Source organism: Oncorhynchus kisutch, linkage group LG25, assembly GCF_002021735.2.
Source record: "Oncorhynchus kisutch isolate 150728-3 linkage group LG25, Okis_V2, whole genome shotgun sequence".
In the NCBI taxonomy this organism is placed as follows: domain Eukaryota; kingdom Metazoa; phylum Chordata; class Actinopteri; order Salmoniformes; family Salmonidae; genus Oncorhynchus; species Oncorhynchus kisutch.
The window spans coordinates 9,843,541-9,856,958 of NC_034198.2; the positions used below are offsets into that span (position 1 = coordinate 9,843,541).

General features: G+C 42.9%; 2 protein-coding genes across 2 annotated transcripts; one reads left to right on the forward strand and one right to left on the reverse strand.

Annotated features, from left to right (window-relative positions):
- Positions 1–1,406: 1,406 nt before the first annotated feature.
- LOC109870356 (glucose-6-phosphatase) lies at positions 1,407–6,936 on the reverse strand. Its single transcript, XM_020460843.2, has 5 exons — positions 6,598–6,936; positions 6,304–6,413; positions 4,595–4,700; positions 4,156–4,271; positions 1,407–3,611 (listed from the first exon to the last, which is right to left on the reverse strand). Exons 1-5 carry the CDS (start codon positions 6,813–6,815, stop codon positions 3,103–3,105), a joined length of 1,059 nt encoding a protein of 352 aa, XP_020316432.1. The 5' UTR covers positions 6,816–6,936; the 3' UTR covers positions 1,407–3,102.
- On the forward strand, positions 6,617–11,933 carry LOC109870370 (glucose-6-phosphatase). The gene is made up of 5 exons (XM_020460857.2): positions 6,617–8,761; positions 9,022–9,131; positions 10,131–10,242; positions 10,650–10,765; positions 10,880–11,933. The coding sequence occupies exons 1-5, from the start codon at positions 8,532–8,534 to the stop codon at positions 11,386–11,388; spliced, it is 1,077 nt and encodes a 358-aa protein (XP_020316446.1). The 5' UTR covers positions 6,617–8,531; the 3' UTR covers positions 11,389–11,933.
- Positions 11,934–13,418: the final 1,485 nt, after the last annotated feature.

The following is a 13,418-nucleotide window of genomic DNA, read 5'->3' on the forward strand; positions in this document are numbered from 1 at the left end:
AGAAACTTTTTAATTTAACGAGTCCGACGAGAAGGATATCCTGCTTTCACTGGAACAGGCCCAGATCCATACCTTTCGCGTGAAGAAAAGATGCCGGAACAGTGGACGCAGATCAGGGATCCTTCTGAGAATCCGGAGGCGAGCGAGTAAACTCCCAATGCCTTCCATTCTTCTTACTAACGTGCAATCAATGGAAAATAAAGTTGATGACCTACTATTAAGATTATCCTACCAAGGGGACATTAAAAACTGTAACATCTTATGTTTCACCGAGACGTGGCTGAACGAAGATACGGACAACATAGAGCTAGAGGGATTTTCCATGCACCAGCAAAACAGAGACGCTACCTCTGGTAATAACAGCTGGTGCGCAATGTCTAATATTAAAGAAGTCTCGAGGTATTGCTCGCCTGAGCTAGAGTACCTTATGATAAGATACAGACCACATTATCTACCAAGAGAGTTCTCTTCTGTATTACTCATAGCCGTCTATTTACCACCACAAAATTAAGCTGGCACGAAGACCGCTTATAACCAAATTTTTACCAGCATATCACATGTGCAACCAGGGGGGGAAAAAATCATAGACCACCTTTACTCCACACAGAGAGATGCATACACCGCTCTCCCCCGTCTTCCATTTGGCAAATCTGACCATAATTATATCCTCCTGATTCCTGCTTACAAGCAAAAACTAAAGCAGGAAGTACCAGTGACTCGCTCAAAACGGAAGTGGTCAGATGACGCGGATGCTACACTACAGGACTGTTTTGATAGCAAAGACTGAAATATGTTCCGGGATTCATCCAATGGCATTGAGAAATACACGTCCATGACATCATCCCCACAGTGACTCTACATGCATATCCCAACCAGAAGCCATGGATTACAGGCAACATCCGCATCAAGCTAAAGGCTAGAGCTGCCACTTTCAAGGAGCGGGAAACTAATCCGGACGCTTATAAGAAATCCCGCTATGCCCTCAGACGAATCATCAAACAACCAAAGCGTCAATACAGAATTAAGACTACAAAGGGAAACCCAGACGTGAGCCTACTAGATGAGCTAAATGCCTTTTATGCTCGCTTCGAGACAAGCAACACTGAAGCATGCACGAGAGCAGCCACTATAACTCATGGATACTATGGACACAGATATAAACAATAAGGTATGAATAATAAAAATTTAAAAAAGTTATTTAATGTATAAATGACCAGTTACCATAGAATTACCGAATATTCCAGTAACTTTGCAACCCTAGGATGGATGGATGTACAGTATTATGTCACCATAGGAAATATGCATGTCCGCCACAATACTAGTCTCTGATAGGCTGGATTGTCACCGACTTGATACTGGGGTCAAGTTAAGGTGATTTTGTACGATAGTGTTGACATGTGACAATGCATAGTAAAGTCCTGTCTTTATTGATTATTGCTGGTATGTTTGTTTGAAACAGTATAATGGGTATGTATCACTAATACACAGATGCACGTGGTGCACACAAAAAAGTACTGCTCTTTGAACCGCCAGGCCCAAAACACCCAACATCAGTGGCCATGAGGTACAGAGAACGAGTGTTGCTTTGCATTGAGCTGAGGAATGATGGCCTCGTAGTTAATGTTTAATGTCTGGCTCTGGTGAAAATTAATCAGCATTGGCATTTTGGAAAAACAAGACACAGAGAAGAAAAGCTGGACCGAATCTTTCTCGGAAGAACAATCAAACTCAAAAGTATAAACACCTCTGTCTGATTTTACTCACTAATTCATCTCTGCAAACTTGTTCACAATATCTAGTAAATACAAAACACAAAAATTGTCAAACACTTTAACTTCTTCAAATCAACCAGGTTACCTGCCATATTACAAACTTTTTAGATGCATGATCATATTCACCACCTGTGCATAACCATATCCATCTATAAGTCTTGAATGTATAGGATTCCATCAGAAGCTACACTGGGCATCTACAGGGATAGGCAACTGGTGGCCCGCGGGATGCATACGGCCCGTGGACCAATTTAAAATCAGGGTGGGGGGGGACTCGGTCAGGGTCTCAACTAAGAGTTAGAATAATACAATACAAGGTTCAATTTTGGAATTTAGTTGTGCATCAGCAGTCTCTTAATTAGCTCATGTCATTGGTAAATTAAATTAGTCTAGCTATCTGAACTTGTAGTAAGCAATTACTGACCAGGGTGAGGCCCATTGATCATAAGTGATCAAATTAAAAACTGCAAACATTTGCCTCCACCCTATGGCAAAATGTTTAGAATTGCTTGAAATGCGCTCTACAACTGCAAAATCTTCTCTCCGCCACAGTGTGGATGTGTGGGTACGCAGACCCACGAGCCACTGCAACCCCTCATAATGACTCCAGACCCCCATCATAGTTGCACATCCCTGACATGCAGTGCCTTCGGGAAGTACTCACACCCCTTGACATTTTTCCCAAAACATTTTGTCAAAGACTGAATTTAAAATTGATTAAATTGAGATTTTTGGTCACTAGCCTACACACAATACCACATGGTCTTGAGTTCAACCCCTTTGTTAACCCCTTAAATATACATTGGCAAACATTTACAAAAAAATATGTTTTCACTTTGTCATTATGAGGTATTGTGTGAGATAAAAACAAATACATGTAATCCGTTTTCAATTTAGGCTGTAACACAACAATATGTGGAAGATATCAAGGTGTATGAATACTGTCTGAAAGCACTGTACCTCTGTACTATCTACCTCTGTACTAAATGTGGTGCTGTTATCTCAAAACAGTCCTTCTGCATTGTAAAACAATTGTTTTACAAACAGTATTACAATATGTTGGCATTTTGTAAAATGTCTGCTGTGGCCCCAGGGGCCAAATCTGTGGGGGCTCCATATATACTGTAAATATTTTCAGGGTACATACATCTACCTCTGTAACACATTTGATGCAGTTATATCAAAACACTACTTCTGAATTGTAAAATGTTGTGTTACTTTCAGTGGCCATTTTGTAAGATGTCTGCCATGGCCTGATATGTAAATAATTTCAGGGTACATAAATCTACCTCTGCAAAATTTGGTGCTTTTATCATAAAGTGAACTGTTGTTATGAAAATTTCAGCTTAGCCGCCCCACTACCTGGGAAGATCCATGAGAGTCCTCCGGGAACCAGAGCTGTGGGAATGAAGAGAGCAGCAGCACTCTTACTAAATGACAACACATAGAACATTGCCTGGTCTCTCGAGGAGAACGTCAAGCCATCCAAAATCTGTAGCAACAATAAAGAGACAGTGATACACCCCACCCGGAAGGGGATGCTGCTGTTCTTGTTCTCGGTGTAGAGGGGTGAGTGCAGGCCCAGGCCCAGGCCAAACAAGGTGCCCATATTGCGCAGGAGGCTGGCGAAAGGAGTGGAGTCCAGGTAGACCCACTCGGCTCTCACACACCACTTCTGGGCTTTCTCCAGGGACCACAGCAGGTCCACGCCTATAGCTTTCAGTAGCTCGTAGAAGCCCACAGCAAAGGCGAGCAGAAAGAGGGTGGTGTAGAAGTACTTCTTCAGACTGGCTCCATAGATCCACTGCACTCTGGAGAAGGCCTCAGCCACCATGATACCTGCCATGGATATAGACAAGAACATTTTAGAACTAAATCAAAACCCGATACCCCTCTTACACTGTAAAGAAAAATCTAGTTGTTTTACGGTAACTTACTGGTAGCCAGTAACTGTAAAATACAAGTTTTAGTATTTTACCATGAATCCGGAAGTTTAATCCGGAAGTTTGGTTTAATAGCACATTGCTGTAAAGGTATTGTAAAATATTTACTGCAAAAGGTACAGTATGTTACTGTAAATTTCAAAGAAACTTGGGTTTAACAGTACATTTCTGTAATTTCCAAAGAAACTTGGGTTTAACAGTACATTACTGTAAAGTTTACAGTCTGTCAGTAAAAACAACAGGATTATTTTACAGTGTACTTGCTGATCCAAACCAAGCCAATCCGAGCTGTACTGTGTTGCTCATTCACCACAGTTCCTGGAAAGGACGACAACGTGAAAGGAAAATAACCAAGCCTGCACAGTACGATTCAGGTTAGCACAACCTGCTAGGGGTACAAGCTGCATCTTGAAATCTCGGTCAAGCCCTGGTTCTCTGACCTGTGATGACCCCACTGATGACCTGGTGCGGGAAGTGGGCAGCCATGTAGACTCTGGACATGCACACCAGCAGCTCTACTGTACACAGCAGCATCCAGAGCCCCACCTGCAAGAACCTGGGGAAGAACAAGACACTAAGGCCCTGCTCCAAAACAACAATAGATCCTACCCCCTAACCAAGTTTTTGTTTACAGATTTGTCCTCCAAAAAATCTATTTGAGGTCCAGAAAAAGGGCAGTTAATTGAAAATATATAAGTCTAACATTTCTACATACTTTCTATCTACAGTAGTTTCAGATGTTCGACGCATAACATCGGCTAGCAGGCCATAGTTTTCCCAACTCTGTCCTAACCCCTAGGCAATTTGTGTGGATCTGAAAGCACTGAATTGGGTATAAGCAGTAACAACACCATTGACTCCACTTCTCTTTTGACCCACCTGTACAGGAGAGGTGGGAACCGTCTTTCTGTTGCCACTGAGAAGACAGCTGTTATCATCACGTACCACACCCCAGACGAGCCCATGGCATGACCCGAAGGGCTTCCTATTAAAAACAGCACACTTTGGCTTCATGAACCATTTTGGATATAAGCATTGGCTAAAGCACACACACATCTGGCTACCAGGGATATGATGAACATCTGGGCAGTCCCTTTGTTCAGCAGCTATTGTCTGCATTATTTTCCCATCATCACATTACACCTCTTTCCCATCCCTGTTTGGTTGTCTTATTTAGACAGTGGACACACACCATGAAGATGCAATTAGCTAAACAACAATTACACACTACACTACCCACTGAATTCCTTTCCAGATAAGATTATTCTCTTATGTATTTACCCTGCGGAATGGGAATCGATAAGTGCAAAGGTGTTATGGCCCTATAGTACTGGTATCAGTCATTTATGACATACAGGCCAAGCAAATAATGCCTTGTAAGAATTCGCAGATGAGTAGGTAAACCACCACTTCCCTCCGGATTATTGGCCAACGTGCAATCATTGATAAACAAACTGGACGATCTACGATTGAGACCATCCTACCAACGGGACATTAAAAACTGTAATATCTAATGTTTCACCGAGACGTGGCTGAACAACGACACTGGTAATATAGAGCTGGCTGGCTTCTCCGTGCATCGGCAGGACAGAGCATCTACGTTTGGTAAGACGAAGGGGCAGGGGTGTGACTCTATTTGTCACTAACTGCTGGTGCGTGATGTCTAATATTGAAGAAGTCTCGAGGTATTGATCGCCGAAGGTAGAAACCTCATGATAAGCTGTAGAACCACACTATCTACCAGAGAGTTCTCCTCTATATTATTCATAGCTGTCTATTTACCACCACAATCCGATGCTGGCACTAAGAACGCACTCAACGAGCTGTATACGGCCATAAGCAAACAAGGAAATGCTCATCCAGAAGCAGCGCTTCTGGATCCTGGACTTCCTGATGGGCCTTCCCCAGGTGGTAAGAGTAGGCAACAACACATCTGCCACGCTGATCCTCCACACTAGGGCCCCTCAGGGGTGCGTGCTTAGTCCCCTCCTGTATTCCCTGTTCACCCACAACTACGTGGCCAAACACGACTCCAAAACCATCATTAAGTTTTCTGACGACACAACAGTGTTAGGCTTGATCACCAACAATGATGAGACCTTTTTGTTGTGATGCCTGGACAACAATCTTTCACTCATTGTGAGCAAGACAATGGAGCTGATTGTGGACTATAGGAAAAGCAGGGCCGAACAGGCCCTCATTAACATCGACGAGGCTGAAGTGGAGCGGGTCGAGAGTTTCAAGTTCCTTGGTGTCCACATCACTAACAAACTATCACGGTCCAAACACACCAAGACAGTTGTGAAGAGGGCATAAAAACACCTTTTCTCCCTCAGGAGACTGAAAAGATTCTACATTGGTCCCCAGATCCTCAAAAAGTTCTACATCTGCACCTTCGAGAGCATCCTGACCGGTTGCATCACCGCCTGGTATGGCAACTGCTCGGCGTCTGACCATAAGGGTAGGGCATACCCCCCCCCATTTGATTTGAATAATGCTTCCACTTGCCAAGACTGCTAATATCTTGAGGTGTATTGAGTGATAATCATGCTAGACTCTGGCACACATCTATCTATGGCATTGCCTACCTGGTCCAGTTTCACAGGTGATGGGGAATTGTTTTAAGGCAGGGGCTGGATCTGTCCCATAGAAGCGGGTATCATGGACCCACCAATAGGGTCTCTCTCCAAATAGAACCCTGCCATGGAGAGGGAACATCATTCAACTCTTTGAAAGTCCCGACTTTGTAATATATAATGACAATTTCAGTTTTAAATTATGTTCAAGTCAGAGTACATTTTTGTCAATGTGTACTAAATCGCAATGTGTACCAAAATCCATGAAAAACAAATGACAGAAAACCAATTGAATCCGTTCCTTACCACTTCATGACCAGGTTGAGCCAGTCCCCGATGACAGCCACCCAGATGAGCTTTACACCCACGTCCCTGCGCAGATGGAACCAGACTGGGAAGAAACAAAAGAAGGTGGTATGCAGGTCAGCCACTGTAGAGGCTAGGCTAAACCAGCCCTCATAATGCCCATACTGGGTCTGCAGATGGATGACCACTTCCACCCCCCAGCTGTGGAAAAGATCCATGACTGTGGTGTGGATCCAGATCAGTCCCTAGGGAAGGTACACGAAAGCTGGGCGAGGATTGGAGAATGGTCAGGAGCGGTCCTCTTGAGCTCCAGGACTGTCATGCAGTCTGTTGTTCCCACTGGACTTTATTCAAGGTTAGGGCATTTGTTTGCTTCCAGGAGGTTGTTGCAGACACACTCTGTAACCTTTAGCCTACACATGGGCAGACTTGGTGATTTGGAGGCCAGTCTGAGGCCCCTGGCCTAAGTGATATTTGGTTAACCCTACCCCACCTTGTGGGCAAAACATTTGACTGGCTGTGGAGATTAAAAATATATATATATATAATTTTAAAGTACATTTCCAGCAATTCTACACATTTTGCTATGAGTAGAGAAAATGTTGCAGTTTTAAAGCTAATTTCCCGGATATTCTACACATTTTGCCTTGACTTGTGCCATGTTCATGCTATATATGGTTGCCTAATGGTAAGTCCGCCACTGAGCCTACACCCCTCCATGGTGCTCCTGCTCCCAAAAGCGGTAAACAGAGGTGGTCTGCTCTGGAGTGATACGCTAGCCCCTGAAACAGGATGATTGTGCAATGGTGAGTGAACGTTTTTCCACTTCAGGACTATACGTCTCTTGGTGAGGATTGTAAGCAAGGACACTTCAAGTAGTCCAATGAAAATTGATTGACCTATCTATGTCTCACTACTTCAACTACATCCATCATTGGCATGTGAAATGAATGGAACTCAATCCATTGAAAATTCACTATTGACTTTGTGACCTGCTATAATGATGTCAGTTCATTGGCTATTTCCTTCCCAGATAAAACCCTGGCTTGGGGGTTGCCTTATCGGACTTATTTACAGTACAGTGAGTACCATATCTAGGACCTAGTGTTATTGGTAAGTTATCTTCTCAGCATCTCCTGAGTAAGTCCAAAACCATTTAATGATTGATTCCTTTATGTAACCGACCAGATGGGCTAGCTGCAGGATTCTGGCCAGACTCAAATTTCACAAAGTCGTCAGAAATGTATTATATAACAGACAAATTATGGTCTGCAAGTTGTTGAAGGATGAAGGATATTTAGCGTATTGTGTGTGTGTGTATATATATATATATATAATTTGCCTTTTTTTGCCTCAAATGTTTTATTTCATTTTTTTTTTTTTATGTGTTTAAAACTGGCCAAAAAGTGGGCTTTTTGTGTGACTGTTTTAGTCCCTATCTTATCCATTACATGGTCTTACAAGGACATCTTAAAGCAGACTGTAGTGTAGTAAACATTGGGTTTTCATTTCAATAGAGAAAAACGAATGCAATGCATGTTTTCCACGCATCCCCTTGCTTGGCTTGTTTTGCCACAAATTGTATTGTGGAGGCTATTTGTTGGGTTTTTAATTCCACCGGTCAATCATAAATGAAGTATTTTTGGCTCCATTTCAGGGTGAGAGACACAGAGACACTGATTGACTATTGTTTTTACCTGTCCTTTGTACTTATTTGTATGGCCTCTATCCTTAGTACAACCCTCCGAAACACCCCTGCCCCGCTGTGTTTTATTACACGTGCAAGGTCCAAAGATCAGGCAGGTACATGCCTGTGGGTGGTGGGACCCTCGGGTATAAAAACAACAGGCAGACTCATGCATACAGTGCTCTCATACCCCATCACATCTCACATTGGCTTTCTAGACTGACAATTCACTAGGGACAGTTCGAAAATGGAGGCAGTCATGGATGCCATGCAGGGCTATGGGGTGAGCACCACTAATTACCTTCAGACCAACTATAAGGACGCCCAGGGTTTGTTCCTGTGGGTGTCCTGGGCTGCTGACCTCAGGAACACCTTCTTCATCTTCTTCCCTCTCTGGTTCCACCTGCGGGAGTCAGTGGGCATCAAGCTCATCTGGGTGGCAGTGATCGGCGACTGGCTCAACCTGGTCTTCAAGTGGTGAGTCGTACTGCCTATGAATGTGTTCTGTGTGGTTTATGCATGTGTTATGAAGTCATTTATATTGGTACCCATCAAATAAACGGTTACTGGGATACCAATTCAGAACTTGATCAAATGTGTCCCTTCGGCTACATCTGGCACATTGACATGTCGATAAATGTGCACAGTCCCTGTCAATTTAATTGAAATAAAATGCAACCGACTGAAATTCCCCACATTCATCTTAATTCTAAGTGGCTTGTGCTTTCCTTCCTAAGGATTCTGTTTGGCGAGAGGCCATATTGGTGGGTCCATGAAACGCCTTACTACAGCAATACCACTGCACCTCACATTGAACAGTACCCAATGACCTGTGAAACTGGCCCAGGTAAGAAGCATCACTTTACTTTCATATACTTCTAGCGTAGTGCCTTATGACATGAAATATACATTCCCCTATGTATTTATTTGGAAAGTGAAGCTACAACTTTTCATTTGGCTTTATACTCCAGCATTTTGGATTTGAGATTAGATTTTTCATATGAGGTGACAGTACAGAATGTCACCTTTTATTTGAGGGTATTTTCATACATATCTGTTTTACCATTTAGAAATGAAAGCACTTTATGTATCTAGTCCCCCCCATTTTGAAAGTGTCATAAGTATTTGGACAAATTCACTGTTAAGAGTATTTTCAAATACTTTTAGCATTTGGAAATGAAACCACTTTATTGAAAGCACTTCACAAACATTTTTACGCAAAATGACACAATACATTATTTACCATTCATTTCTATTGGGCACAACATAATCCGAAACGCAACCAAAACAAACTGCAAATGCATCCAACAAGTATCTAATCAAAAGTTTTGTATTTGATCCTGTATTTCTAGCTCACAATGACTACATCAAGCTTGTGACTGCAATTTCTTTGGATGCATTTGCAGTTTTTGGTTGTGTTTTAGATTATGTTGTGCCCAATAGAAATGAATGGTAATTAATGTATTGCGTAATTTAGGAGTCACTCAACAAAACGCTTTAATTTCTAAACGGTAAAACAAATATGTATGAAAATACCCTCATATTAAAGTTCACATTCTGTGCTGTTGCCTCATATGAGGCAACATTTTCCTCAACATTTGATCTAAAATCCAAAATGCTGGAGTATAGAGCCAAATTAAAAGTTTTCGCTTCACTGTTGAAATAAAAGTTTATGGGAGTGATATGCTATGATTCAGTGAAAATAGCCAACGTTTTATAAGTAATGATGTTGAGAATATTCATGGTTTACGATATTGTACAGCAATTGTGTTGGATTTTCATTTTACTTGAATAAAGTGCTATGGCCATTGACTGAAGTATGCCTTTCTGTCTGCGTGCCTGGTAGGCAGTCCTTCTGGCCACGCTATGGGAGCTGCAGGCGTCTACTACACACTGGTTACTTCCATTCTAGCCATCATGCTGACCAAGAATAAGACGGGATCTTCCTCCAAGGGCCTGTAAGTTCCAGAACATTCAACCCCTCTTGTCCTCAATGATCTTGTTCTTGTTTGCCATTTTTCGTTCAGTGCTTGTCAGTTTTATGCTATTTGTCTGTGCAGCACTGTAGTTGATGATTTACCCTGAAAACTAACTTCAGTTAGTCGAAGGGAAGGGGATGTGCAAAAGATTCCGTTCGAGTGGTTTTGTTGTCAAATCAAAAGAAGCAACAGTCAATTAAAATGTATCAGTAGAAGCCTATTCACCTCTAGTGACACAGGAAAAACAAATTCCCCTGCTGTGAATAATATTTATTTGCACATTTACTGGTATTCACGATTTATTATGCAGTCTCTTAGCAGCCAGGCAGATTTCAAAATGTCTAAAGATGCATTTGCTGATGGTTCCTCTCCCCTTGTCTGGGCAGGTATCTACGGGGCACTCTGTGGGCGTTCTTCTGGGCGGTCCAGGTCTGTGTGTGTCTCTCCAGAGTCTTCATTGCTGCCCACTTCCCCCACCAAGTCATCTGTGGAGTAATCACAGGTCAGTATGAAGCCCTTATACCAGCCCTTATAACAACCCTCACAAATATGGCACAAAATGTGCAGATTGTTCAACTACATGATGTTAATATTACGTTTTCTATTTGATTTCCAGGTATGGTTGTCGCCGAGGCGTTCAACAGAACCCAGTGGATCTACGGAGCCAGTCTGAAGAAGTACTTCTACACCACCCTCTTTCTGCTCTCCATCGCTGTGGGCTTCTACGTGCTGCTGAAGGCTCTAGGCGTGGACCTGCTATGGACCCTGGAGAAAGCCCAGAAGTGGTGTGTGAGAGCCGAGTGGGTCCACATGGACTCCACTCCCTTCGCCAGCCTCCTGCGTAACATGGGCACCCTGTTTGGCCTGGGCCTGGGCCTGCACTCGCCCCTCTACACCGAGAGCAAGAACATCAGCGGCACCACCCTCTTTAGGACGGGATGTATCGTCACCTCGCTGCTCCTGCTGCACCTCTTTGACTCCTTCAAGCCCCCCACGCACACTGCCGCTGTCTTCTACCTGCTGTCTTTCTGTAAGAGCGCCACTGTCCCCCTGGCAACCGTCAGCATCATCCCCTACTGCGTGTCTGGAGCTCTGAGCAGCGTACAGAGCAAGAAGTATTTGTGAGGTCGTTGGCGGCCGACATGCACATAGTCTCGTGTATTCGGATATGACTCCAGAATTGAACCGTGCTGTAATCCTTAATCATTCCATGCATTGACTTTCTTCCCAAACTGCCCAAGCGATCAACAAGCCATTGTGGTCTTTGTCTACCCTACTTTCATCCAGTCACCCACTGTAAAGGTCTTATTTTCTTATCTACACAGTGTGAACACTATAATGAAAGGATTATCCAGTGAATTACTCAGTGGCACTTTAGACACTGTGGTTTGATTGTATCAAAACTGATCATTTATAAGTAGTTCAGTGCGAACTCAGGAGTCCAGAAAGTTAATGTTCCTGTTTTGAAACGAGATAAAGCCGAGAGAAAATCCAGGAGAAAATGAGCTCAAAAGCTCTCTCAGGGACTTTAGTGGCCTGCTTTACAGTGCGTTCTAAGAATATGTTATACATGAATAACTTTGTTCATATTTTTTTTGTAACTGTATTTTTCCTGTTTAATATATTTGTAGAAATTCTGTCATATTTATAATAAAAATCTTTAAAATATATCACTGACTATGTTCTAACACTAGTATGCATATATTTAGGGATTGGTTCAGACACATGGTTCTACATTCAGTTTTTAAATGTTTCCTATCATTAATGACACGTTACTGAAACTATCAGCAATTCCACAACACTTTGAAACTGCAGCAGTGGTAAAACTAAAATCATCACACAGTGACATGCGTCTACAAAACAAGTACACATTGTAAAAAAAATATACTATTTGTACTGTACATATAAACAGAGCCAAACCAGTGGTCATCAACCCTATATGGAGCCCTGGACTTTAGCCTCATGCTCACTGATAATCACTGATGACATAGGTCCACACGTCACACAGCCGTCACTCCCTGCAAGTACTTAGAACAGACGGCCTTGGCTGAACCATCAATATTTGACTGCCGGGTTTTTAATCGATTAGATTCTGGCCTGCTTTTTGTTATGCATTTGGTTATGTATTTGCTAGCCTCAAAGCAGACACAATAAAAATGAATGTCCAAACTTATTTCATTAAATACACTGGCTCGCAGTTGGCATTTCATTTCTGTAAGGACCTCGCTTTGTGCACGGGGGACTTAAGAAAGGGCCTTTCCCAAGCACAGAATCGCATAGAATGTTACTGTATGCTGTGCCATTAAAATGTCCCTTCACTGTAACTAAAGGGACTAACCCAAACCATTATCCTCCACCAAACTTTACAGTTGGCAAAAAACTGGGGGGGACAAAAACACAATTTCAAAATGTGGTGGAACATGTCCCCCCGTCCCCAGTGAAAGTTGCGCCCCTGCCAACATGTAATGGTTTCTGAGAAGCTGAATTATATGGTTCTGCACTACACATAAGGTAAGCCTGTCCCTGCTCATACCTAAGTGTTGCTGCATGTGGTCAAACCTCCGCTCCCAGTCCATCTTCAGTTGCACCTCCTGGCCCACCTTTAGGACTGAACCCACAAAGTGCAAAGCCTCAGCCCCCTGCCATGTCACCTGCAGCACTGGCACATCCCCAATCAGCCCGCGGTCATCTGGCTGGAGATGGAAGATACTAGGTGTTAGCCTGTGTCCGACCACTTCCAGCCCACCTCAACAATGGTCCCATCCTTAGCTCACCAGAAAGAGAGGGGTAGTTCAGTGACTTCAAAGATGATAAAGTTGATGCATTCTGGCCTTCTGTATTTACCTGACCACCTCCCTCAGGACACAATATGGTGTGTTGGAGCTCGACATTGACATTTCTTTCTTCCCACTGATTTCTTCTTTCAGTTCACCAGGTCAGCAGGGTGACAAACTGAGGTGACAAACTGCAGAGAGAAATACAATTTGCCAACATCAAAATTATGATGACGGTCAGTTGAAAACACCTAATTTATGCCAAGGACTCTCGCCTTTGTAAACATTTAGCAGTGGTAGCCACAGAACCAACAATACGTTCAGATTCTTCAGCTGCCAGTAGTAGCTACAGATGTAGGATATTAATTTGACAACTCTGTG